The sequence below is a fragment of the Colletotrichum truncatum genome (genome assembly GCF_014235925.2).
Source record: "Colletotrichum truncatum strain CMES1059 chromosome Unknown Contig_0001, whole genome shotgun sequence".
In the NCBI taxonomy this organism is placed as follows: Eukaryota; Fungi; Ascomycota; class Sordariomycetes; order Glomerellales; family Glomerellaceae; genus Colletotrichum; species Colletotrichum truncatum.
In genome coordinates this window covers 4,430,982-4,453,924 of record NW_027222398.1, presented here as the reverse complement: position 1 = coordinate 4,453,924, position 22,943 = coordinate 4,430,982, and the positions used below count along the sequence as shown (strand labels likewise).

At 54.5% G+C, this 22,943-nt stretch overlaps 8 protein-coding genes across 8 annotated transcripts; 3 read left to right on the top strand and 5 right to left on the bottom strand.

The window, feature by feature from the left end:
• Nucleotides 1–792: 792 nt before the first annotated feature.
• Nucleotides 793–1,107, top strand: CTRU02_201225 (uncharacterized protein; the record flags this gene model as incomplete). The annotated part of the gene is made up of 1 exon (XM_036726255.1): nucleotides 793–1,107. The coding sequence occupies one exon, from the start codon at nucleotides 793–795 to the stop codon at nucleotides 1,105–1,107; it is 315 nt and encodes a 104-aa protein (XP_036581937.1).
• A 75-nt stretch (nucleotides 1,108–1,182) lies between these two features.
• On the bottom strand, nucleotides 1,183–2,847 carry CTRU02_201224 (uncharacterized protein; the record flags this gene model as incomplete). Its single annotated transcript, XM_036726254.1, has 1 exon — nucleotides 1,183–2,847. One exon carries the CDS (start codon nucleotides 2,845–2,847, stop codon nucleotides 1,183–1,185), a length of 1,665 nt encoding a protein of 554 aa, XP_036581936.1.
• An 852-nt stretch (nucleotides 2,848–3,699) lies between these two features.
• On the bottom strand, nucleotides 3,700–4,476 carry CTRU02_201223 (triosephosphate isomerase 2; the record flags this gene model as incomplete). The annotated part of the gene is made up of 1 exon (XM_036726253.1): nucleotides 3,700–4,476. The coding sequence occupies one exon, from the start codon at nucleotides 4,474–4,476 to the stop codon at nucleotides 3,700–3,702; it is 777 nt and encodes a 258-aa protein (XP_036581935.1).
• An 8,034-nt stretch (nucleotides 4,477–12,510) lies between these two features.
• Nucleotides 12,511–14,424, top strand: CTRU02_201222 (uncharacterized protein; the record flags this gene model as incomplete). The annotated part of the gene is made up of 5 exons (XM_036726252.1): nucleotides 12,511–12,894; nucleotides 13,025–13,300; nucleotides 13,354–13,570; nucleotides 13,639–14,285; nucleotides 14,341–14,424. The coding sequence occupies 5 exons, from the start codon at nucleotides 12,511–12,513 to the stop codon at nucleotides 14,422–14,424; spliced, it is 1,608 nt and encodes a 535-aa protein (XP_036581934.1).
• Nucleotides 14,425–15,680: 1,256 nt separating this feature from the next.
• On the bottom strand, nucleotides 15,681–17,283 carry CTRU02_201221 (YidC/Oxa1 family membrane protein insertase; the record flags this gene model as incomplete). The annotated part of the gene is made up of 4 exons (XM_070203814.1): nucleotides 15,681–15,925; nucleotides 15,961–16,144; nucleotides 16,225–17,133; nucleotides 17,212–17,283. The coding sequence occupies 4 exons, from the start codon at nucleotides 17,281–17,283 to the stop codon at nucleotides 15,681–15,683; spliced, it is 1,410 nt and encodes a 469-aa protein (XP_070062396.1).
• Nucleotides 17,284–17,936: 653 nt separating this feature from the next.
• On the bottom strand, nucleotides 17,937–18,432 carry CTRU02_201220 (Mitochondrial import protein 1; the record flags this gene model as incomplete). The annotated part of the gene is made up of 2 exons (XM_036726250.1): nucleotides 17,937–18,047; nucleotides 18,160–18,432. 2 exons carry the CDS (start codon nucleotides 18,430–18,432, stop codon nucleotides 17,937–17,939), a joined length of 384 nt encoding a protein of 127 aa, XP_036581932.1.
• A 734-nt stretch (nucleotides 18,433–19,166) lies between these two features.
• On the top strand, nucleotides 19,167–20,573 carry CTRU02_201219 (SEP domain-containing protein; the record flags this gene model as incomplete). The annotated part of the gene is made up of 3 exons (XM_036726249.1): nucleotides 19,167–19,244; nucleotides 19,332–19,759; nucleotides 19,808–20,573. 3 exons carry the CDS (start codon nucleotides 19,167–19,169, stop codon nucleotides 20,571–20,573), a joined length of 1,272 nt encoding a protein of 423 aa, XP_036581931.1.
• A 436-nt stretch (nucleotides 20,574–21,009) lies between these two features.
• Nucleotides 21,010–22,181, bottom strand: CTRU02_201218 (GTP-binding protein Gtr1; the record flags this gene model as incomplete). Its single annotated transcript, XM_036726248.1, has 2 exons — nucleotides 21,010–21,949; nucleotides 22,018–22,181. The coding sequence occupies 2 exons, from the start codon at nucleotides 22,179–22,181 to the stop codon at nucleotides 21,010–21,012; spliced, it is 1,104 nt and encodes a 367-aa protein (XP_036581930.1).
• Between the last annotated feature and the right edge of the window lie 762 nt (nucleotides 22,182–22,943).

The window sequence follows — 22,943 nt, the reverse complement described above, 5'->3', positions numbered from 1 at the left end:
CCACCTCGCGCCATGCGCTACAGCGATAAAATGATGCGTCAAAGGATCAAAGACCGCAGAACCATTGCCAAGAGAGGAAGGTCGTGGATGGATGGCCGGCAGATGGCGCTTCTCATTGATCGACGCGGCCCACCTTGCATATCGGCTCGGATCCTACGACGTTCTCGACTGCATACATGAGTGCGAGCCTCGCCACGAAAGGTTCCCCTCTAGATATTTCCTGTTTTTGAGGGGGAAATATCAGGAAAACTGACTGTTAGGAACCCCTAAGAGATTCAAAATGAAGCAATTGCAAGGGGGACCGCCGCCGGACTGGGAGAGAAAACACTCATCCGATGAAGATTCTCTATCCGACTTACACCTCGAATCCGGAGCCGTAAGCACGAGCATCCCGGACGAAGATGCCTCAAAATCCCTTCTAAATCCATACAACCAAGAACCGCAGCAAACTCATAAGAAACCAAACACCAAGTTCACAACCTCCTGGCCAATCTTACTCATATAGCCATCGTCGTCTCTTTGGCTCTAGGAGCAGTATCCTCACTCGCCGTCTCAAAACTCCTCTCCTCCTCACGAACCTCGTCCCACCGCAACGAAAACACCCTTGCCTCACCTTCTCACGACCCATCCCAGCACGCAACTTTCCTTCAATCCGCTCCCTGCGGCAACACGCCCGCCGAAGCGCGCGCAGCAGGCTGCATCTTTGACCTCATAAGCTTCAACTGGCTGCCCCCAGCCTGTCACGATGAGACCCTCGCGCGGGATTTCGAAGAGGAGCTGCGGACCGCGGGGATGCTCTCGTGGTACGAGGACATGGAGCGCACGCGGCCGCTCACGAGAGAGCAGATCATGACGGGCGAGTACACGGGGATATACGTGTCGCTGGGATACCACCTGCGGCACTGCACGGCCATGTGGCGGCGCATGCACCGCGCGCTGCTGGAGGGTGGAGGAGGTTTGTCGAGGGTGGACAGCTACATCTGGAGCTACCATCACACGCGGCACTGCGAGGATATGCTATTGACGCGGTACAACGAGAGCGAGTTTGGGGACGTATTCACGACGGAGGTTAGGATAAAGTATCCCGACTGCGGCGTCGTATTCTAGATAGACATAAAAACGGTCTTGGGGTATCGTACCTCCATAAAAGGAACACAAAATGAAACCCCCCTTTTGCCATCTTTATTCCAGTGCGTCCGGGTTCTGCCCCTTTGCGTCAGAAATCCAGCTCTCCAGAGACTTTTCCTTCTCGACCTTCCTTTCCTGCCTGCTCTTCAGCCGTCCGCTGGGTGCACTAGGGGCCTTTGGCTTCGCGAGCAGCTTCCTCGAAAACGGTATCCGCCAGATATGCGGCCCGACCTCGTCGCCCGTGATCCTGTTCGTCTCGATGGCCGTCCTCAGCCTCTTGGCGGCATCCCAGTTGGACGTGATGGTCGTGTATCCCGCTTTCCACCCGTACAAGAAGGAAGATACGTTCATGGCGTTCAGGCCGGAACCCTTCTGGCCGACGGCGAGCGCGACCCTGGGCAGCTCGCCCCGTTCAACCATGCGCTGCGCGTCGTCCCACGATACGCTGCCGACAATATCGATAGGCAGCTGGAGGTCCTCTGGTACGGCGTGCGTGGACAGTTTCTGCAACTCTGCGATGCGTCTCCGGCGGTCCTCGTCGGGATCCGCAGCGGCGTCGACGTCGTCGAACATGATTCGCGTCCTCGCCTGCTCCGTGTCCGTGCCAATCTCATACACAATTTTCAAAAACGTGTCCGCCGCCTCTTTCGTGCACACAAGCTTGCGGCCCGTCATGGCGGGGTAAAGCGTGTTCACCAGCCTCGGCCCGTTCTCAAACTCGTCTGTGGCGTCGATCCGGTGCTGTTTCGACCTCAGGAGTTCCGAATCCGGGCCGATGTCCATGTGACTGAAATCCGAAGACAAAGCCATGAAGACGGAACAGTCCACGTTCAACGTGTCCGTGAAATCCTTGTAGTAGTCCGTGTTGATGAGGTTCGAGACCGCCTGGTCGAAAGAGGGCGTCGTTTCCGTAAGGATGCCCGGCCCGTTGGCCGTCTCCACGACGAGTTCCACATCGTCGCCGCCCATCTTCCTCACCAGACGCAGCAGATGGTCAACGTGCTCGTTCTTCCCCTCCTCGATCCGCGACATGAGAATGCGCACCCTCGGGCGGCGGTAATCCTGATACGACGTCCTCGCGGCGGCGACCATGTGCCTCGCGACCTTGGCCACTTCGATGCTATCCTCCGTTTCGTCCCGCAGCACGCTCAACATCGCCTCGTCGGCCTCGTCGTCCTCGAAATCCTCCTCCCAGTCCCACCCCGCATCGGCCATTTCGTAAAACAACCTCCGCTCCGTCGTGGTGACGACTTTGATCCAGTCCGCGCCGCCGTTGACCACGAGATCGATGACCGCGCTGACGCTCTTACCCTTCTTCGTCTTGTACGCCAGCTCCCTTCGCATGCCCGTCAAATCGCAGCACCGCTTCGTGACCTCCCACACCGTCTCGTAGAATTTGTAGTTACACGCGTCCAGCCGCAGACGCACTTTGCTATCCAGCTCTTCAATGTCGACGGCGTCGTTGAGATCAGTGTCGTACGATTGCACCATCTTTTCCATGTGCTTCTTTTCCGAGACGATGAGCCGTTCAAAGAAGCCCAGCCCGGGAACCGCTTGGTTCCATTGCAGCGGCTTGTGGCCGGATGCCGGGCGACGTTCGATGGCGGCTTTGAGCTGGTCAAGCTCGGAGAGGAGGATGGTGATGCGCTGGACTATGAACTGGCATTGCGCGAGGAGCGGCGTGGAGGGGTCAGGGCTGAAGTGAGGGAAGACGGCCATCGTGGGGTGTTGATGAAGCAAGACTGAGGGAGAGCCGAGGTCTTATAAGCTGTCATATATCTGCCGTTGAGATTTTCGACATGTAACAGCGAGTCGTCTGGGAGGTTGGGAGTCCGTCAACGCTAGTTTCGCCGTCCGAGCGAGGTGAGCAATGAGTCGTGAAGAGGGGTAATGCCGTGAGGCCCGCCAACGAAGTCTGAACAGGTATCGACAGAATATGAGATTGAATGAATGGAATACCCCCCATCCATGGAAACCTCCCAGTGTTTTCTCGTAGCGCAGCAAGTTACGACGACAACGCGATCGGATGTGACGTCTCAAATGAGTCAGGTTACCTCACTTCTAAAAGTCAAACAAGTAGGCTGCTCATCGATAAGAGACAAAAGCACAATTCAACTTGGAAATGTAAGAAATAAGCTGTTATGCAACCTTGGCTTCAGATCAAATTCTGACGGTACGATGAAATGGTCATCGATTGAGCCATGATGCACGTGAGCAAAAAAGACCATTGGGCTCCATCAAGTGGAGATACCCGACGCGGGGCCGCACCAACCGGTCCGTGGCCGCGATCGGGACGACCACCTCTCTTTGAATCGGCATCATGAGTCCGGTGGCTGGGTTTCCGTCTTTCTGTTCTTTCATAGTCTTCAATTATTATGGTGGGTTCATCTAATGTAGGAGATCGACTCGATTTAGAGACGACTTCTCCAATGTGGCTCTATAATATTGTCGCTTCTAAACAAGCACCACTCGCTTCACTCGGTCGATATCTTCCTGACAGAAGGAAAACACACATCCCTCAACTCATGCTCCTATATCTTCCCTCTTGACATCTTCGCCCACATCCATCCGCTACGAAGCCGTAGCAACCTCACCAACAGTCCCCCAAAACCTCTCAACATCAAGTCCAAACCTCGCCAAGAACAGCCCATCAACGCCCTCCTTAACACCCTCAAACAGCCCCGGCCCAGCACTGCCACCGTAAACAATCCTGACGGATCCCTTTCTCGACACGACACACTCCAACTTCCTAATCCCCGCGGCGACCTCAACGACATACTCCTTCCCAGCCGGCTCCTGCGCACCGATAGCCCAGACAGGCTCATAAGCAAGAATCACCTCGCTCGTATCCGCCACAGACGCGAGCACGGCTTCGACTTGCGTCCTGCAAAATTCCACGGCGTCCGAGACCTGTCCTCCTCGCGTGCGTTCCCCGACACACACCAACGGAATCATCCCGTTCCTGGCGGCGGCAGCAGCCTTTCGCGCAACGAGCTCATCCGTCTCGCCAAACATCCTCCTCCTCTCCGCGTGCCCCACCATGACCATCTTGCATCCGGCCTCTGCCAGGACCTTGGGGGACACCTGGCCCGTGAAAGCACCTTCGTCCTCCGCCGCGCAGTCCTGAGCACCCACCAGCAGCGAGCCGACGGGATCGCGTTCTACTTGTGAGATGGCTGGAATGAGACTGACGTAGTCGAGGAGGACAAATACATCGACTTGATTTGCCGCCGACGGATCGCGCCGTATAGACTCAAGTAGGGCAGTGATGTATGACTGCGTGTTGGCGAACGAGAGATACATCTTAGTTGAGACGCCAATTAGGCGGCGGGGGCGCAGACTGGCCATGGTTGAGGCTAATGGTACAAAGTGAAGGTTCAATATAAGACTGGAAACATGAAAGCTGGATTTGAAGTTGCGGTGAAAGGGTACTTTGGGTGCGGGAAGAAAGAGTTTTGGCTATGATTGATATTGACAAGTCAAAATTGCTTTATAAAAAAAAACAATTGCCCTCAAAAAATCGGGACATTGGGACTATATATGCGTCAGGCATACGACACCATAAAATTACATATCTACATGAAGTCATATTCATTTTGAGCACAAACTCAATACCTACAGGCCTTTTCGACATAAAAAATATTAATGAAGCTTTAGCATCGTAGTTCTGTGCTTGTGTACGCCGAGGAAGCCAACCCCGCTTGAGCCCGGGCCCGCCGCTTCGGAGATAGTCCCCACAGGGGTCCCCGCCTTGGCCCGTGCAAAATCTGCCCAAACACACATAGGCGTCAAATCGATCTCAACTCTCAACAATTCAAGTGGTTTCGTGGTGTAGTTGGTTATCACGTCAGTCTAACACACTGAAGGTCTCCGGTTCAAGTCCGGGCGAAATCATCCTATTGGGCGAATGGTTTAGTGGTATAATACTCGCTTAGCATGTGAGTGGTCCAGGGTTCGATTCCCTGTTCGTCCAATTCTTTTGCTTCCGCTTTTGCCATTTGTGAATGAAAGCTTCTTAGTAGTCGAAGAATAAACCTTCTTTCCCCTGGGAGATGCCCTGAAGCTGGAGTGCTAAGCAAGTTCAATGTGAGTCGCTGCCATACTAGACTTCCTATGCACGGCAGTGGCTTATGAGAACACGCCAGTGGCAACCACTTTGCGCTGCTAATCGCAAAATGGCCACGCTGTGAAATGGCAGCTCACTACTTAAGAGATGGGCGTTGTATGGACGACAACTCATGCCGGACGCGAAGATTGCCGAACATAGTGAGACATGCCGATTTCTCGTGACATTATCTGGTACCGTGATGTTATGCCCCAAGTTAGGTGTCGGCCCGTTGTCAAGTCACGCTTGAGCTTGTGCGGTAATATCTAGGCACGCGATAGAACGAGGTAACGACGGCAGATCTTCTGCCCTCCCAAGATCATCTGCCTTATATCGACAGGCACCTTTGGAACTATCTACTGGATCTGGCAGCGTAGAAGCCAGTCGTGAATTACCGGCATGGGGCCAGCGATGGTTTGGCGCCCGTCTGCGGTTGCCTTCTGGTGACCCAGGAGGTCGGCGCTCAGCATGGCCACCTCGTGGCAGCACCACGCAAGAAGGCATGGTCCCCGGAATCGTACTGGGAGGGGAGTGCGGTTGTCCAACCTAAGCACGCCTCGTCGCTTCCTCGAGCATGGAGACGAAAAAGGGGCTGTCCAGTTAGGGTGCCCGAAAGCAGCACTTCTTGTCAGCGGAAAAGAACGCCGGGAGCGGAGACGAGTAAAGCAGATCAAGGGACAAAGGAACATGACAAGCCCAACCCAACGGGAGAGTTAAAGTGATAGAGTATTCCGAGGAGCTTCCGTATGCAGTTAGTCGACTTGATGCCCTGGATGCTTTTGAAATTCGAGAAGACCAGGTTTTGCCTGGGCGTGAGCGACACAGGACACCCCTGGGTCTGAGCTCGGCGGCCGGGGTCTCGAGGGGAGGGTCTAGATAGCCCCGGTTCGGTGAAGAAAGTGGCACGAGCCGACGGGTGACCCTGAGTTTGATGTCGAAGGACCTGACCGGCGCGCCCCGCAGTCCCAGTGGATAGTTGACCATCGAAAATCGAGCATCGGTGCGCTTCGAAGCCATAGTGCACCGCACTATTTGGTAAGAGGAGCACTTGTCGGATTGGGGATCAACACAACGTGCTGTCAGTCTGCTGCCAAGACCTGCCAATCGGCGCGTTCCCACCAGGGTTGGATCTGTGTTTGTGTGTTCAGATAGTGTCTACGAGTATTCAGGGCCATGGGCAAGGTTCCGGCTCAAGTAGTTTACGTAGAGCAGTGAGCACAAAAGCTCCTGACCCTTTCACTCCGCAACAATAAGCTGGCCTTTGATTCAAATGTCAGGTGTCCGTGCTTCGATCTGGACGACACGAGGCAAACTGTGTCCGAGGTTCCTTTCATCCCAGTCACTCCACACTATTTTGCGCTTTCAGTTCCGCCCACTAAAGCAGGCCCGTGGCGCATCACCCCTCCCGAGTGGCTGCGGTAAGTTGATTTTTATCCTCGCTCGCACACACAGACATTCCATCGATCGATGAACAGAGCGCAGCGCGAACCAAAGTATTGGCTTGGCCATTTGAAGAGGGGGAAGCTAGAATTTCACAATCGCATGTTTGCCAGCGATCATTTTGGGATATTTTCCAAGAGTCGTTGTCGTCCAAACCGAGGGTGATTGTTGTTGGTGGCTGCATGTGTGTATGCCTTTGCCTCAAACCCACAGGCTAGGCAAGATGGGGTGGGTAGGGCCACTGTAGGCGTTCATCCGATTTGGTTGCACACATTTTCGGGCACATCTTGCAGCGTCGCATAGTCCAATGCAGAGACGATGCAAGGCACCATCATCTAGCTTGGTGGTTGCGAATTATGGGCCACGCGAAGTCAACGAGCTCAGCGGAAGGAATCGCACATCACGACAGACGGACCCAAGCCCGGGCCATTCCAGAAACGTGCACTGTCCCCCGTGCCTTGCAGGCGCCGGCTGCACTACAACACGCATGCTGGAGGATATGCTACCAAAAATCCCTAGAGAGCCCAGGTCCCTGGTACCGTGGGTTTGACGAGCAGTTGAGAATTTTTCGTGTGGTAGGGGGTTCTTTGGGCCTGGAAGGGGACCCTTGCCAGGGCCATTTGCTTGCCTCCTGTTGGCGTGCGTATGCGTTCTTTTGTACAATGTATTCTGTATCCCCCGTTGTGTGACGGGCTGCAGGACCAAGCAGCCAAAGTAAGGCGCTTTCTGGATTCGCGCGTGTGTTGCGGCCGACGTTGCATCTAGGGGAGCAAACAAATTTCTCGGTCTTCCCACGAACCAGGACTGCAGACCAGTCTACTACGTAGCTTGGGACCAACAACAGGCAACCAGTTGAACCATTGTTGTCATCTTAGGATCATGTCGGTTAGTAATTCGTACCTTGAATTTGGTCTGCATGGAGGCGAGCTAAGACAGAATAAAACGAGACCAGACGCGACAAGATTGCTGGGACTCACGGAGCAAAGTGAGCGAGCTGATTGACGGAGCCGAGTAAGCAGAGGCGGCGAAGCGAGGGAGGTCGTTCCAAGATCCTGGCGTCTTCTCATAAACGACGGCGATAGGAGACCCGAGAAAAAACCGGTGGTGCTGAAGAGGAATGGACGTGGCGCATTCTCTGGTTTGCAAGGTTCCGTCGGTGTCTGTGGTGACGGGGGCTCCTCTGGACCCGAAATGCCGTCTAAATTCTAACGTTGCTGCGGTAGGGAGATGAGCTCTTCTCCAGGGACAATCGACGATGGGGTCGAGGTTCCATATCGACAGGGTCCAATGAGACGCGCCAATTGCTGGGGACGGCACCGGAAAGACTGAGGTCGAAGAAATCCTCGTCCCTGGCGGCTGCACGTAATGGCTAACTTTTTCGAGTAAAGCTTGAGCGCTCAGTCTTGAGGCGGCAACCTTTCTTTTTTTTTTTTCCGCTCTACTTTCATCATTTTTCTTTCCTGCTCACTTTTTTTTTTCGGTTCCAATGGTTATCGACTGACGTCCATCTCCTCCACCGGTTGACTGGGCGGGCCACTGGTCCCTGGCAATCACGATGGGACGATCGTACCATGATTACAGCTTGACTGGAGTCCTGCCCGTAAAAAAAAAAAATCTTTGACGGGGCGGAACAACGCGAGTCGACCTGTCAGCCGTGGACACTGTATGGGGGCCAACTCCGGACAGCATCATGGATTCAAGAACCATGGATTATGTCGGGTGGTTTAGCACTGTAATATCGACTGAGAGATGAGGCACCCAGAGGTGTGGACGAAGGGACCGTCTCAGCCCGCCGGGACTGGTTCCGGAGGGGGCCAGTGCAACCTGAGGCGTGGTCCGGGTCAGGGCAAGGGGCCTAATGTTAATGGTGGTGGAACACAATGGTACAATAGAAGGTGATTGGGAACAGACGGAACTGAATCATTTGGCTGATTTGCGACTGTGGGCCGGATCGGCGAGCAATCAGTGGTGGTGGTGGTGGTGGTGTTGAGCTTTGGTAAGTAGTCACATAGTGTTGGAGTCGGGCCTCGGCGGCGAAGGAGCAGGAGGAAAGTGTGTTGATGATGATCTGGGGAAAGCAATGTGACCAAGGATTGGACCCAGGGTCTTGCCGTCCGCGTATGCAGTGCTTGCCACCTTTCACGCTATGTGTCGTTGTTGTAGGGCACCTGCCACCCTGAAGCGGCCATTGTGCTGTGCCTCAAGAAAATCAGGAAGCTTCGATCGAGAGGTAGCACCTGCACCACTTGCCATGTACACTATGTGATGCGATAACTACCTGGGTGCCAGGTGGTGGTGCCTTCCAAGATATTCCGCCCATACATGGTAGTAGCCGCCTTGCCACGCCTGTGCTCCGTAGTCCATAGGCCGGCCATTGAGTACTATGTAAATTGAAGCTCAGACCTGACGGGCCGGACCCACACGAGGAAAGGGAAAAAAAAAGGGAAGGACTTGAAGGGGCGGCCAGAACCTCAGGGTCATCCAGATGGTCCAATATCCAGCGACTGATGACCATCGTTGTCACCTTGTATATTGTATGTTCGCCTCACTACAGCGTAGTGCAAATTACCACACTAGATGCCACTTTTGTATATACTCTCCGCACAAATACGAATACACACACCACAAATGCGCTAAAATCTAGGCCGCCTTTCAACATCCGAGGTTCCCTTAGTAAAGCGGTGCATACAGAGTACAGGCCGATAGGCAGACAGTCAGAAAAGAGACAGACTTGGAGTTGGGTGGGTTCGCTAAATCCAGTCCAGCGGGTTTCCCCTCTCCACTTTTCCCAGACCAGGCACTGTGAAGTTTTCATGTACAGTGCTGAAAAATGGGGATGTTTCCTAACTGGGGCAGAGCCATATCCGAGCAGCCTCGTACCTCGAGATTCCGGCCCTCAGCACCGATGGTATTTGTTGGTCCGGGGTGCCTTGCCGCTCCTCCCCCACTGGTCCCAATTGCTCTCTGGCTCGTCCCTTCCTTCCCGTGCCGTCGTGTCCAGGATGGAAGGATGGTGGATGGTGGAATGAGATGGTACATGGCCATGCCACGCCGTATCATGAAATGGGAAGGGATGCCAAGGAGATGGAAGGAGAGAGCCCGCTGCCTCCCTGCCTACCCTTCCGTTCGCTTGGATAATGACGACTGATTGGTGTTGTTGACGAGGAACCTACCCTACCTACCTTCCATGACTTGAGATGGATGGATACAAGGTAGGGAAGGGAACTGGCTACGTAGTAGATGCTCTGTTGGAACTTCCTCTGTATGTATCGAACTGTGTCTATCTCCTCCGTACTCCGTGCCTACCTTACCTTATGATTATGACGATACTCCCTCACCCCTTCCTTCCTTGTGCCCATCCATCCATTCATCCATCCATCCATCCACACGGGGTAGGAGCCTGGAATGCTGGGAGTGCAGCCCACCTACCTCATCTCGGTGGTCACTGCTTGGCCGTTCCTGTCACTCTTCCCGTTCCGTCACTCCTTGCCTCTGTATTAACATTTACCAAAGCCTCACCAGTCTTGGTATTGGTCATCCTCGCTGCTGGATACTGGGTTCTAGTCACTTGTTTTAACTCTTCGCTTCTTTTCTACCCTTGCTGTCTGCTGGGTTCGGCTTTTCTCAGTCCGTGTCTTTCCCCCTTCTTCATCTGATTTTGGGTCCTCTTTCTCCCCACGTTCCCGGCATTGACACGTCTCGAGCCCGGGTGCAACGAAGCTTTTGTAATTCCTTTTCCCTGTTATTTTAATTTTCCTTTTTTTTTCTTTTCTTTTTTTCCCTTCTTACCTGTCTACCTGCCGAATCTGCTTTCAGCCAAACCGTTGCTCATTGCTTTTCTTCGTCAAGGGTACGTATGCCAACCCTCTCCTAGCTCCTGGGACCTCGATAATTATTTGCCTTCTCTTTTGCCTCCTCCTCTATTCTCCCTCTAAACATATCCCGCCAGTGTCCATTATTCCCACGTATCAGCTCGTCACATAAACTCAATTTTCTATTTTGTTTTATTTTATTTTTGACTCACTGGTTTTATAAAGCGCCTCTCTGCTGTTTTAGTATCAGGCTCTTTGATATACCTGCATTGCGACGTTCAGATACGCAGTGCACTCAGCGGTTAAGCCGTCCGAGAGCCAAGCTCAGAAAAAGACTGCCGCCTCCAGTCCAAACTCCCCATTGGCCATTGCTGGCTTGCAGCTGGTTTGGTGTTGCTTTTTGCAGCTTTCTTGTGTTCCCCAGTCGAGGGCCGCATACTTGATCGTCATTTCCACTACTGCAAACATTGGACGCCTCTTAGATCCCGCCCTACTAGTCCTGATCAGATCCGGTCGACGGACGGCCGCATTTTTTACCACCGTCATTCCCGCCGCCTTCCAACCCAGTCTAGATCAACTCTTGCTGCTGCACCACGGCCTTTCTCTTCCTGTCATTCCTCTCTCTTTTCTTTCTCCCTTCTTCTCTCTCTCTCCCTCTATATTTGGTTACCCGAAGCAACGATTCCTCATGCACTGGACTTTGCAGCCAAGGCTCTCGAATTTGATCATCATCATCGTTGGTACTGCAGCTTTGGATTAGCTGAGCGATTGGCTTAAATTTTACATCGTCTAGGTACGTGGGCAATTTTTCTTTAACTCTTTCCTTGACCCTAGTCTCTCAAATCGCACAGTGATATCACCGCTTTGCTTTCTTCACATATTCCTCTTCCTTAAAAAAAGAAGACACCTGCATGGGTGGTTGTAACCTTTGGCCACAAGGTTTGCTAGCCCCAGTCCCAGCCCTATGATGCGAAGCCTATGCGGACCAGTGCACAGAAAGAGGGAGACAAGACGAACGGACCTGGGCTACATCGTCTTATCTTGGTCACCTACCCAAGAAAAACGCCCCCATTATTTTCGTTTAGTTATTTCTGTGTATCCTTCCCACCTTGTTACCCACGTTGCGTGTCCTTTTTTGCCCTTCCAAACCCCATTGTCCATGTCCGGCGTGGGTGCAGTGGGAACTGCTCAAAGTGGCTCGACATTTTTCGCAGCTAACCAGGCCAGAAGCAGTTCGTCGCCCTCCAGCGTTCATCCCTGATCCAGATCGACGTCGGCCAGAACTCTAACACCAACAAGGGAACCGGTTCCTGATCCTGAACAGGCCTTCAGCACCACTCCCAGCACACCCCTGGTACACACCCCCCGACAGCCCACAAGCCCAGGCCACAGGCGGCAGGCGCCCACCTAAGCCCACCCCCAGTGGCCCCAGTGAGAGAGGGTCTGGACATTTGCGCGCTCACAGCGGGCTGCTGGTGACCCCCCTTACCCTGCCCTGTCCGCCCAGCTGCATCCTGCAAAGCACTTAGTGCGGTGCTGCTGCTGCTGCTACCGCTGTTGTTTGCTGCTGCTGCTTCGCTCCAGTCGGCCTTCAGGCATTGTTGTTTTTCCCCCGCAAGCCCAGCCAACCGCTCGCCGTTCTTATTAAACTAAGGCGGGAGAACCTCCAGCTTCCTATCTTTGGTCCTCCTCTCCCCCCTCCCTCTCCGTCCCTGCTGCTCGCCTGCATTGCTGTCGACCTCCAGACCATCACTCCTCAAACGTTGTCTCCTTCGGCCTCTTGAAGCTAGGAAGCCGCCTGTGTCTTCCCCTAAGTAGCTCGAAGAACCCCCCCGATCTCGGTGACCATTGCTGCACTCGTCAGTGTAACTCTCTGCTGAACCTTCGAGGCCGTCGCATCGATTTCGACTCGGCACTACCACACACTTGAACCCCTCCAGCGAACCCCACTATACCGCTGTCTTTCGAAGGCCCCTCTCCCCGAGTCGACCCCCCCCCCCCCCCCCCCCCCCCAATACAGCCAAGATGGGCCTCTTCTCCCGCAAGGAAAAGGCCCCCAAGGCCTCGGGCAAGCCTTCTATCAATACCTCGAGCGTTAGCATCAACTCGGGTACTTCTAGTATCAAATCGCCACCACCACGCAGTATCACCATGAACAGAACTTCGGGGGCAAGCACCATGCCCGGAACCCCCTTGACGCCCTTTTCTCCTGCTCCTATACCCAAGGTCGACCTACCGCGCCCTCCTGACCCGCAACTCGACCCTGCGGGTTATCTCCGCAGCCTGGGCGCCGTTAGAGAGAGGAGCAAGATTGTGACTGAGAAGGCCCTCCGCAACGAGCTCAAGCACTTTGATGTGGATATGCGAAAGTTCCCCGATGTTGTCTCGTTTGTTTCTCAAATTATCAAGGTAGGAGAATTTGTCCCTCACAGCCTCCCCTTTCGCAGCCGCTCGCGTGACCAAGCGGCTCGCCGACTTGCCACACAGCATCCCCTGTCACCGACAGCGAATCGCAGTATACTGACCCGATTATCCACAGAGAGATTACGATGCACCTTTCAACACGATTCCTGGCCATGGAAGACATCAGCACTTTTGCGTCGGCGGCCGGGATCGCATTGCCCAGCTACTTTCTACTTTCCCCGAAGATGTTGACAACAGCGAGAAATGTCGTCGCATGATTGATCTTTTCGTCGTCAGTGTCCTGCTAGATGCTGGTGCAGGCACGAAGTGGAGCTATAAGAGTACAGAAAATGGTCGCATATATCGCCGCTCAGAGGGAATTGCTGTGGCCAGTTTGGAGATATTTAAAACGGTGGGTTTACTGAGTTCCGCATGCCAACGCTGCAGATACTAATCGTGCTGCAGGGTCTGTTCTCCAGCGACCCCAAGAACAAGTTCCAGGTCGACAAGGAAGGGCTGCGCAACCTGACGGTTGAGAAGATGGCCGCAGGACTGCAGTCCAAGCCAGGCAACGACATGGCGGGCATTGAAGGGAGGACACATCTTCTTTTGCGACTGGCGAATGCTCTCGCTGAAAAGAGGGAGTACTTTGGAGAAAATGGCCGGCCAGGCAACATGGTTGGTATGTTGAAGAGCCTACACCTGCCAACACAAAAAGCTTCAAAAGTAGCCAAGACTGACATGTAACAGACTACCTGCTGGCACACCCTTCAACACAGGCGTCGTCCACACCGATTGTCATCCTCCCGACCTTGTGGAGCGTTCTCATGAACGGTCTTGCACCTATCTGGCCCGCGTCAAGAACAGCCATAAATGGCATGTCTTTGGGCGACGCCTGGCCTTGCCAGTCCATGCCGCAACCCCCGCAGAGCCCGACGACCTCACAATTCTCGCCCTTCCCCCCATCAGCTCAAAATTCAACAGCCGCATGGGAGTCTATCCTTCCTTTCCACAAGCTCACGCAGTGGCTTTGCTACAGTCTGATGCAGCCCATGCAAAGTCTACTCCGAATCCAATTTGCCGGCGTCGAACTGCTTACTGGTCTGCCCGAGTACCGCAACGGTGGCTTGTTCATCGACCTGGGCGTTTTGACGCTGAGGCCTGACGATACTGAAAGGGGTCTCCAGCACTACGATGAATATTGCCGCAGAACAGGTGTGAAGCCCGTGGAAGTCGCACCCATGTTTGAGCCTGGTGACGACGTCGTCGTGGAGTGGCGCGGTGTGACTGTGGGCTTCTTGGACCGGCTTTGCGTCGAGGTCAACAAGTATCTCAAAAACGACCTGAACGGACACGAGTTGACATTGGCTCAATTACTCGAAGCCGGAAGCTGGAAGGTGAGTCTACATTTAAGCACCAATCACTTTTGACTATAAAACTAACATGACGCAGGGTGGTCGCGAAATGGCCGAGTTTAGTAGACCCAATACGAAAGAGCCACCCATTCTCATTGATAGCGATGGAACCGTTTTCTAAGCCGGCTATGCTTTTTATTTGGGAGGGCAGCATTGGATTGAGGCATTATACCTTTTCTTGCCATTGGTTAGACGGCAAAAAAAACTTTGACGGCATTGTTTCCCGGGGACGGGGCGACCATTTTGCGCATGGCAGTGGATGAAGGACATTTTATGGATGACGGGCGGGTTTGGGTGGCGGCTTATGCGCCTTAATGAACATGAATTGGGCCAACGTCAACGAGGAGGAGGATTAATGGAATGCAAGAGGTTGAGGCTCAGCCTCGTTCACCACTCGATTCTTGTCTGATTTTTTTATTCCCGAAGTGACCTTTGAGAGGACTCTGTTGAGATACACCTGTAATGTCGGGTTGCTCTGAGAAGGGCCGTTCAGCAACCAACCTCCAGAGCTCAAGATCCATGATCCGAAGCCATCCACGAAACCTTTGTGGCCCACGTGTGTTTGTGTGTGTATAGCTTGGCTCTTGACAGCACTCACTTGTTGACTTTTCACATGGTTGCTGTTCTTGGGCGGGATCAGCTACCTATGCAAACTATGATGCCTATACTTACATAATCCAACACAGAGAATCTGCCGTTTCCGTCATCGCGAGCCAAGACGGGGAGGGGGGGAGGGGGTGTTCGACACCGATTTCGTAGTACGTTGCGTCATTGAGGTGGCTGGGGGGTTATGGGCTATGAAGAAAAGATGAAAACCGGACGTGTTCCGGTTACGAGGGCCGGTTAGAGGGCGATGTATTGTCTTGGGGGGATTCAATCGGTGGGGATTGACGGGCATTGAAAGGTGGTGTAAGTCTACGAGGGAACGACAGGGCTCCGTTTCGTATAGGTGTGTGAATTGGAGGGTGTTGGAATGGTTTTGTTTTTTTCGGGGAGGTTTAAGTGGGAGGAGGGTAAGAGGTACTTAAGAAAAAAAAAAAAAAAAGTTGACGTTGGAGGGTGTTTTTCTCTATTATTCCCGTGATGTGCAGGTTATACAGTATCCAGACGATACATGAGCCATTTGTTTTTTTAGTCGTTGTTCTTGCTTCTTCATCTCCTGGTCCCATATGGTACAGTATCTTACTCACTCCCCCTCCCTCCCTCCCACACCCTTCCTCTCCTCCCCCACCCCTTCTGCTGACACTCGGGAGGTTTTCCCGGTGGATTTAAATGTACATATTTGTGTGGTCGTGCTTATCACGGATAGAGAATAACATGAAAAAGAAGAAGAAAAAAAAAAAAAAGAGGGACGAGATGTTTTCCCTCTCATTTTTCTTACTTTCGAATGTTGCCCCAGTTCCTCTGTCTGTGCTGCTCCAACTTCTTCTCCTGGAACTTCTCCGCCGTCTTGGCCTCCTCGCGCTTGCGGGCCTCCTCTACGTAGTTGCCCGCGCCGCCCTTGGCCTTGTGGATCGTCTGCTGGACGTTGGCGAAGACGCCCTTGATGCTGCCGTCGTCGTTAGAGCCGGCGCGCGGGGCCTGGTATGTGCCCGTGGCGGGGATGGTGTTGAAGGCCGGGTCTGCGGGGCCGGGGCGATGATGGGGAGGCCCATGCTGCGGCGGAAGGAGGGGAGGGTGAGGAGGTAGTTCTGGACGACACCGATGGCGCCAGAGACGAAGAAGTACCACTGCACCGCACCGGGGAGGTACAGCGTGACGCCGACTGAGATGGGACCGAGGATCCACATCATGAGTTTCTGCTGGGCCTTTTGCTGAGCAGTGGCATTTGCGCCTGCAGTCTGTTGTGTTGCGTCCTGTTAGTTATTGTACAGTGTAGATTGCGTCAAGAAAGAAGGAGGGAAAGAGAGAGGGGACATACGCGCATCATGGCGAACATGGTCAAGGGACCAAGGATGGGGAGGATGTAGAGCGGGTCGGGGACGGAAAGGTCAGTGACCCAGAGGAAACCACCGTTCTCCAGACCAGGGACGGGGATGCTGCAGGCGCCGTTGAGGACACGGAACATGCCGTATCCGAAGGGAATCTGGAGGAATCCCCAGAGGGCGTTAAGAGGGTTGACGCCGGCGGCACGGTTCATCATGGCCAGGTCGCGGCGGTACTCCATCATGGCCTTGCTGTCGCCCCTTGTTGTCGCCTCGAGGGAGGCGTTCTTGAGCTCTTCGTACTTGGGATCGCGCTGGAGGATTTGCAGGCGAGCGGTAGTCTCCTGGGACTTGAGGAGGGGCTTCAGGAGGGCCAGACGCAGGAGGATGGCGGTCGCGGCGATGGAACCCCACCAGGGGAGGCCGGAGTAGACGTGGACGTGCTCGAGGGCCCATTGCATGACGCTGGAAGGTCCCCAGCCGAAGTCAAGGCCGAGGGTCTTGAGGTAGCCGATCTGCTCGGGAAGGTCGAGGAGGGAGGCGGCGTCGATTTCGGGAATGGAGGAGGCCGAAGGGGCTGCGTCGGCGACGGCCGCGATGGGCTCGGCGGGAGGAGGGACGGAAGAGGGAGCGGCAGCGGCAGCGGCAGAGTCGAAAGCAGCGGGCTCGACTTGTTGTGAGAGTACTGGAGATTGGGGCGGCGCCGAGGCTGATGCTGTCGACTCGGGGTTGGGGTTTTTGTTCCAGAGGGAGATGGCTCGTCTTGTCTCGAGGGAGCCACCGATGGCCATGCTGCCGGCCAGTCTAGAGTTTGCGGTCCTCAGAGCGGTCCACGGGGCGGCGCCGCTGCGCAGGGAGGTGCTGAATTGCCGTCCATTGCCGAGTCGTCTGGGTGCTCTGGAGATCTGGCCATTGAGTTAGCTTTCACATTCGATCCAATTGTAACTTTGTATTATTGAGTAATCAACAAAGATTGGACATACGGCCTGGCTGGATATGCTGCTGGTCGCCCTCGCAGAGGGAAGGGAGCGGAGGACACCTCTGCTGGGCAGCATGGTGGGCTGGATTTTGCGGTAGAGAGGGTGGGTGGTGGGAATTGAAGAATGCCTCTATCGACAGATGCGCGGTTGCTGGAAATTTTTGGGGACCTGCACCAGGGGACCACCACGGACGCGCCGGGAAAATGTCGGGTGGAACGGCTAGCGGGCCCAAGCTTCCGGCTCCGTACCCGTGCCCGACCATGGGCAGGCATGGGCATGGGGGAGGTCAGGTCAGCATTGGATATCAGTAAAGCCGTCAGGCTGATTCACAGGCGGTTTATCATGTTCCATAATCAATAACCAATACCTGCATGACCAAGGATACAAGTTCAAAAAGAAAATGGCTTGATTTTGTTTGTTTTTGTTTCTACCCTTATATGTACGATTCAGTAATCCTAGGCTCGTCCTAATCACCCGGTCCATGCCGCTCGTCTAAGGGCCTTGTTTGTACACCCTCGATCTTCCGTACGCCGATGCATGAGTTTGTGTCTATATTTCAGACACAATTCCTGTCAAGTCTTGGACCTTTTCTTTTTTTCACATGCTGCCCAACACACGTTGGGCAGCCTCGTCTCTGGAGGGAAGAGACGGATTCGCAAACCTCACGGCTCTCTTAGGCCAATGGGATGTCTTTCGATGCATTCAGGCCCTCATTCCCATCCACCTAGTCACTCCAAGCTCGTAAGGTCATCAAGACCGGGAGAAGGGTTGCGATGCTTGTCGCGAACCTCCAGGCCCGGGCCGATGGGGTGTGCTCTTCTTCTGGAGAGGGGGAAAACCTATCAAACGTCAGATCCAATAATCATCGATCGGAGCGCACCATTTCCAAATGGAAGAAAGCGCTGCCCGCCAACAAATATCTCTGAATACGGCGCATCATCCTGTTCGTACCTTGGTGCCACCCCATCCTAACCGGAACGCCGCCTCGTGGGCGAATAATTCTCCAAATCCAAGCATCATGCCGTTGATGAACGGCAGAAAGAGGTTGATGGCAGCGCCGCGAAGCAGACCCCAGAACGTGGGCGGCTTGTAGAGGATGATTGGCGAGTTTGACGAGGGGGGTGACTCGGTGAGGTCTTCGCCCTGCGAATACTGCTCGCTGTCGGACCGGATCGTGACGCCGGACTCGGCCAAGGGGTGGAGGGAGTCGTCGAGGGAAGCCATCGTCGAAAGATGGATTTGGGAGGAAGGAGAAGAAGGAGTAGTTGAAGCGGTTGGTTGAGGGAGCTACTTTCGACCAAAGAGAGTAGATCCAACGACGGGCGGCGAACAAGCAGGTTTACCGAAACTCGGCGATGAGAGAGGTGCTGGAAGCTCCGGCTTCACCTCGGAAAATCATCACAGCCAGCTGCAGGCCCCGATGATTGCGTAGGGTCTGTGCGTCAACAGCAGCCTTCTCCCTCCAAGCTAAGCTTCAGCCATTCAGATGGACGATAGAGATTAGATAAGCTGGGGGGCCGGCCAGCGGCGTATGTCTGATCCGGGAGGCTGCTACTCACTATGGTGGCAATGGTGGCTTTGGCAGTGGTGGGGTAGTATAGGTACTGTACTAGTAGGGTGGCCTACCAGGTGGCTCCTCACGTCACAGGGAACGTGCTAGAGAAAGTACGAATGCAGCAAGCTCTAACTAAGGCAGTTACGACCACTAAAGCTGCCTGTTTGGATACCTCCGGCCCATTCACTACGTCTACCTATACCTCTTAACCTTTAAACCCTTACTGGTCTTTCAACATCACTATAATCAAAGACGGCAATTTTTCCCTACAAAGGTATTGATCGCAGTGAGCTTTGCGATTTTCAGTCACACCATTCTGTTAAAGACGTTAACGCTCTTTCTTTCTCCCTCTGCACAGTCATTACTCCATATTCCCCGCCATCCCACCTCAAGTGCCGCCATCATGTCCGGTAGCAACAGCGCCTCGCGCAACAACATCCTGCGCGACTTCACCAGCCTGACTGGTCTCCCTGAGGCTCGGGTATGTGTTGTTTTATTTTGTCTCCTACCCTAGTTCCGTCATTCAGGCGCTTCGTGAATCCGTCATCCAAGCTAACCCTTCCACTAGTGTACAGAGTACCTCGAGGCCGCGAACTGGGACATCGGCCTTGCCGCCCAAGCTTACTATGCCGACCATGATTCCGAGGGCGAGATCGAGCCTGTAGCTCAGGCACCTGCTCAGCCCGCCGCCGCTCCTGCTGAAGAATATACTGGTCCCCGAACCCTCGATGGCCGACCTGCGCCCCAGGCAGCTCAAGCTTCTACTTCGAGGAAGGCACCACCCAAGAAGAAGGGTCTTGCTACACTGAGCTCCCTTGGCGGAGGTGGCCATGCCCACGATGACGATGACGATGAAGACGACGATGATTATGATGACAGAGGTCGCGGCGATCTGTTTGCTGGAGGCGAGAAATCTGGATTGGCTGTGCAGGATCCCTCTCAAGAAGGCGGTGGCACGAAGAAGATCATCAACGATATCCTTGCCAAGGCTAAGGCGTAAGTTGTGAACTCTGACCGATTCCTCATCACTGCTAACACACTTAGCAACGCCTCTCGTCCCGAGACTGCGTCGCCTGCTGGACCCTCGCGATCCAACATCTTCAGAGGCACCGGCCAGACTCTGGGCGGTGAAGGCGTCGAGAGCCGCAGCATCCCTGATCCCAACACTTTCCAGGAGGGCTCCGGTGGTCCGCCTGGCCAGACCGGAGAGCCCCAGGAGCGCACCCTGCACCTTTGGCAGGACGGCTTCAGCATCGACGATGGCGAGCTTCACCGATTCGACGACCCGGAGAACGCTATGGACCTTAACATGATTCGCGCCGGTAGAGCGCCGCTGCACCTTATGAACGTCCGCTACGATCAGCCTGTCGACGTCAAGCTCCATCAGCACCAGGAGAACTACCGGCCTCTGCCCAAGAAGTACAAGCCCTTTGGCGGAGAGGGACGCCGTCTCGGCAGCCCTGTTCCCGGCGAGGGCAGCTCTTCTGCGTCCACCACGGCGGCCTCGACCACCACTGCGTCCGCTCCCACCGGCTCTTCGGCTACCCAGCACACTGTCGACGAGTCACAGCCTACTCTGACTTTGCGCATTCAGCTCCCCAACGGCACGAGACTGCCCGCGCGCTTCAACACCACCAACACCGTCGATGACGTCTACGAATTCGTCCAGCGTGCGTCCCCCGACACGCGTACTAGATCATGGGTGCTGGCCACGACGTTCCCCAACAAGGACCACACTGATCGCAGTCTGGTTCTCGGTGAGATGCTCGAATTCAAGAAGGGCGGAACTGCCGTTGTCAAGTGGGCTTAAGCGGGGGTTATCAAAAAATGGTGGGAAACGGTGGCGTTTGGAACTATCTGGCCCGTGTTTATCAAACGGGTGGTCTCTGGTCTTTGGCTTTAGGCATCTGAGGCCGTGCCTCTGAATGGAATGTAGACTTTGCTCGAGAAATAGACGACATAAGCTATGAGCGTCATTTAACACACAATTGGCAAGTGACGTGCAAAAAGGGTTCAGCCGCAGTACGATATGTATGCTTGTGCTACAAAAAGTTTGTCTTCCTTTCAACGCCCGTCCAAATGGTATCATCAATCATTCCTGACATGCGCCACCGCGGCTAGCTGCTGGTCACGCGTATTTCGACATGAAAACAAAAATCTACAAAGTTGCTCCCCCACCCCGCGCGACGGCCACCCCCCCTCCCCTCCTTCTCACCTGCCCAGCCACTCCTCAGCATCCATCCTCTCTATGCGGGTCCCGCGCCGCCCTGGGGTATCATGGTGGTCGGGCCGTCGAGGAATTTGAAGTGCTCAATGGCGATCTGGCAGTTGAGCATGGCAGCGTTGAATCGGGCCTCGCCGGGCGGGAGAATGACCATGAGGTACGTATTCGTCGTGAACTTGAGAATGAACAAATTGAAGCGCGTGCCGGCCTTGTGCTCCATGCGCACGAACTGCTCGGCGTTGCGCGGCGTGCCGGTGAAGCGGCTGATGGTCTGCTTGAAATGCTTCATGATGTTGGACATGCGCTCCAGCCTGTCTTCCGTGGGGTTGCGCTGGCCCTCTTCCGAGGTCCACGACGAGACGGCCAGGAAGGACGTGCGTTCGAAGAGGAGCAGCTCTTCCGCCTCGATGGCCACGCCCAGGTTCGCCAGGTTGCGTTCTATGGTCGCCAGGTTCGGGACCAGGTCGTGGATGATGCTCGCCCAGGCCTTGTACAAGCTCTGGTCCCAGATGCTGGTCGCGAAGGGCGTGATGTCGAAGCCGCCCGGCTGGGCCACGGGGCTCGTGGGGTCGTCGTCGGGGTGCTGCTGCTGGAGGTACCCGATGCTGTTGGCGTACTCGGCCGTCTTCTGGCGGACGACGCGAACACGGTCGTCGTACACTGACTCGCGGTGCGCGGGGACGACGAGGTCCATCTTGTGGATGAGGACGTAGATCTTGGCTCCCGGCGAGAATTGCAGCAGGGCCGAGATGATGGATACGTAGGTGGCGAGGTCGCGATCGATGTCGCGTGACTCGATGTCGAAGACGTAAATCAGGACACCAACGTTCGAGAAGACATGAACACGCTGCTGGGAGAGGTAGTTCTCCATAAAGGCCTCCTGGCCACCGCAGTCCCAGAGGTTGAGGGTCAGGTTGCCGAGGAACTTTACGTGGGAGAGGTCGATGTCGATTGTTGCGCCGCTAGAGGGAGACCTCGGGTTAGTGCCTGATACTTCGTAAAATATGTGCCGGCGGGAAAGAGTACGTACAGTCGCCGTGTATCACGAGCAATGTAGTTACTGAAGATGATGCTTCGCATGCTCGACTTTCCCGAGCCACTCTTGCCCATGAGCAAGACCTTCTTCTTCTTGGGCTTCTTGACCTCGGCTAGAGGCGCGCTGGCCGGGCCACCGGTGTAGTTTACATCAGCCATCGTGGGCTGGCTAGCAGTGCACCTGCGGGATCTGTATGTTGTGGAAGAAGCGTGCTTAAGGAGATCTCAAGACCTAGGGCATGGAGGGGAAGCTTTGAGCTGTCGTGTGCCTGAGGGGCTCTGTCGGTCGCAAGAGTCGGTAGGATGTTGCCAGCTGTGGCTAGTGAGGCTGGTTACTCGGAGCGGATGTCGGTAGGGAACAGCTTGGCTGGCGGTGTGAGAGTATGTCTGGTATAATTGGTCGTCTTGGAGTTTTCGTGCGAAGTCGGGAGCAGCTGAGTGTTGATCTTCTTTTGGTCATGCTGCGACCTGATTCCGAGAAGATGCGGTACGTACCAGGGGTCCAAAGGACGTGCTCAAGCGATAAGATAAGAACTAATAATTATCAATTATCAATTTGACCCACCCACAATGTCAGACCGAATTCTAGCAGCCCCATCTCAAATCCCATTGTCTCCTTCCATGCCAGGTTTATCTCACTTTCTTACTGGGTTCTTGGCTCAGTAATGACGCAGTTTAAAGGCCAGAATGCGGCTTAAAGACATATTCAAGCAACAAGTGAAATTCTCCAAAATGACATCACTTGAATGTCTGTGAAGAGTTCTCAGAAGAGGTTGGGAGAAGCCAAGCTTAAATCTCATACATCGTCCATTCTACTTGGTAAGATGTGACTGGGAAAGATGAGACGACGATGCAGCGGATTTGGCAAAGTGATTCGACTTGGCAGAACTTTGCAACGCTGCACTTGGGCTTTCAGAGTTA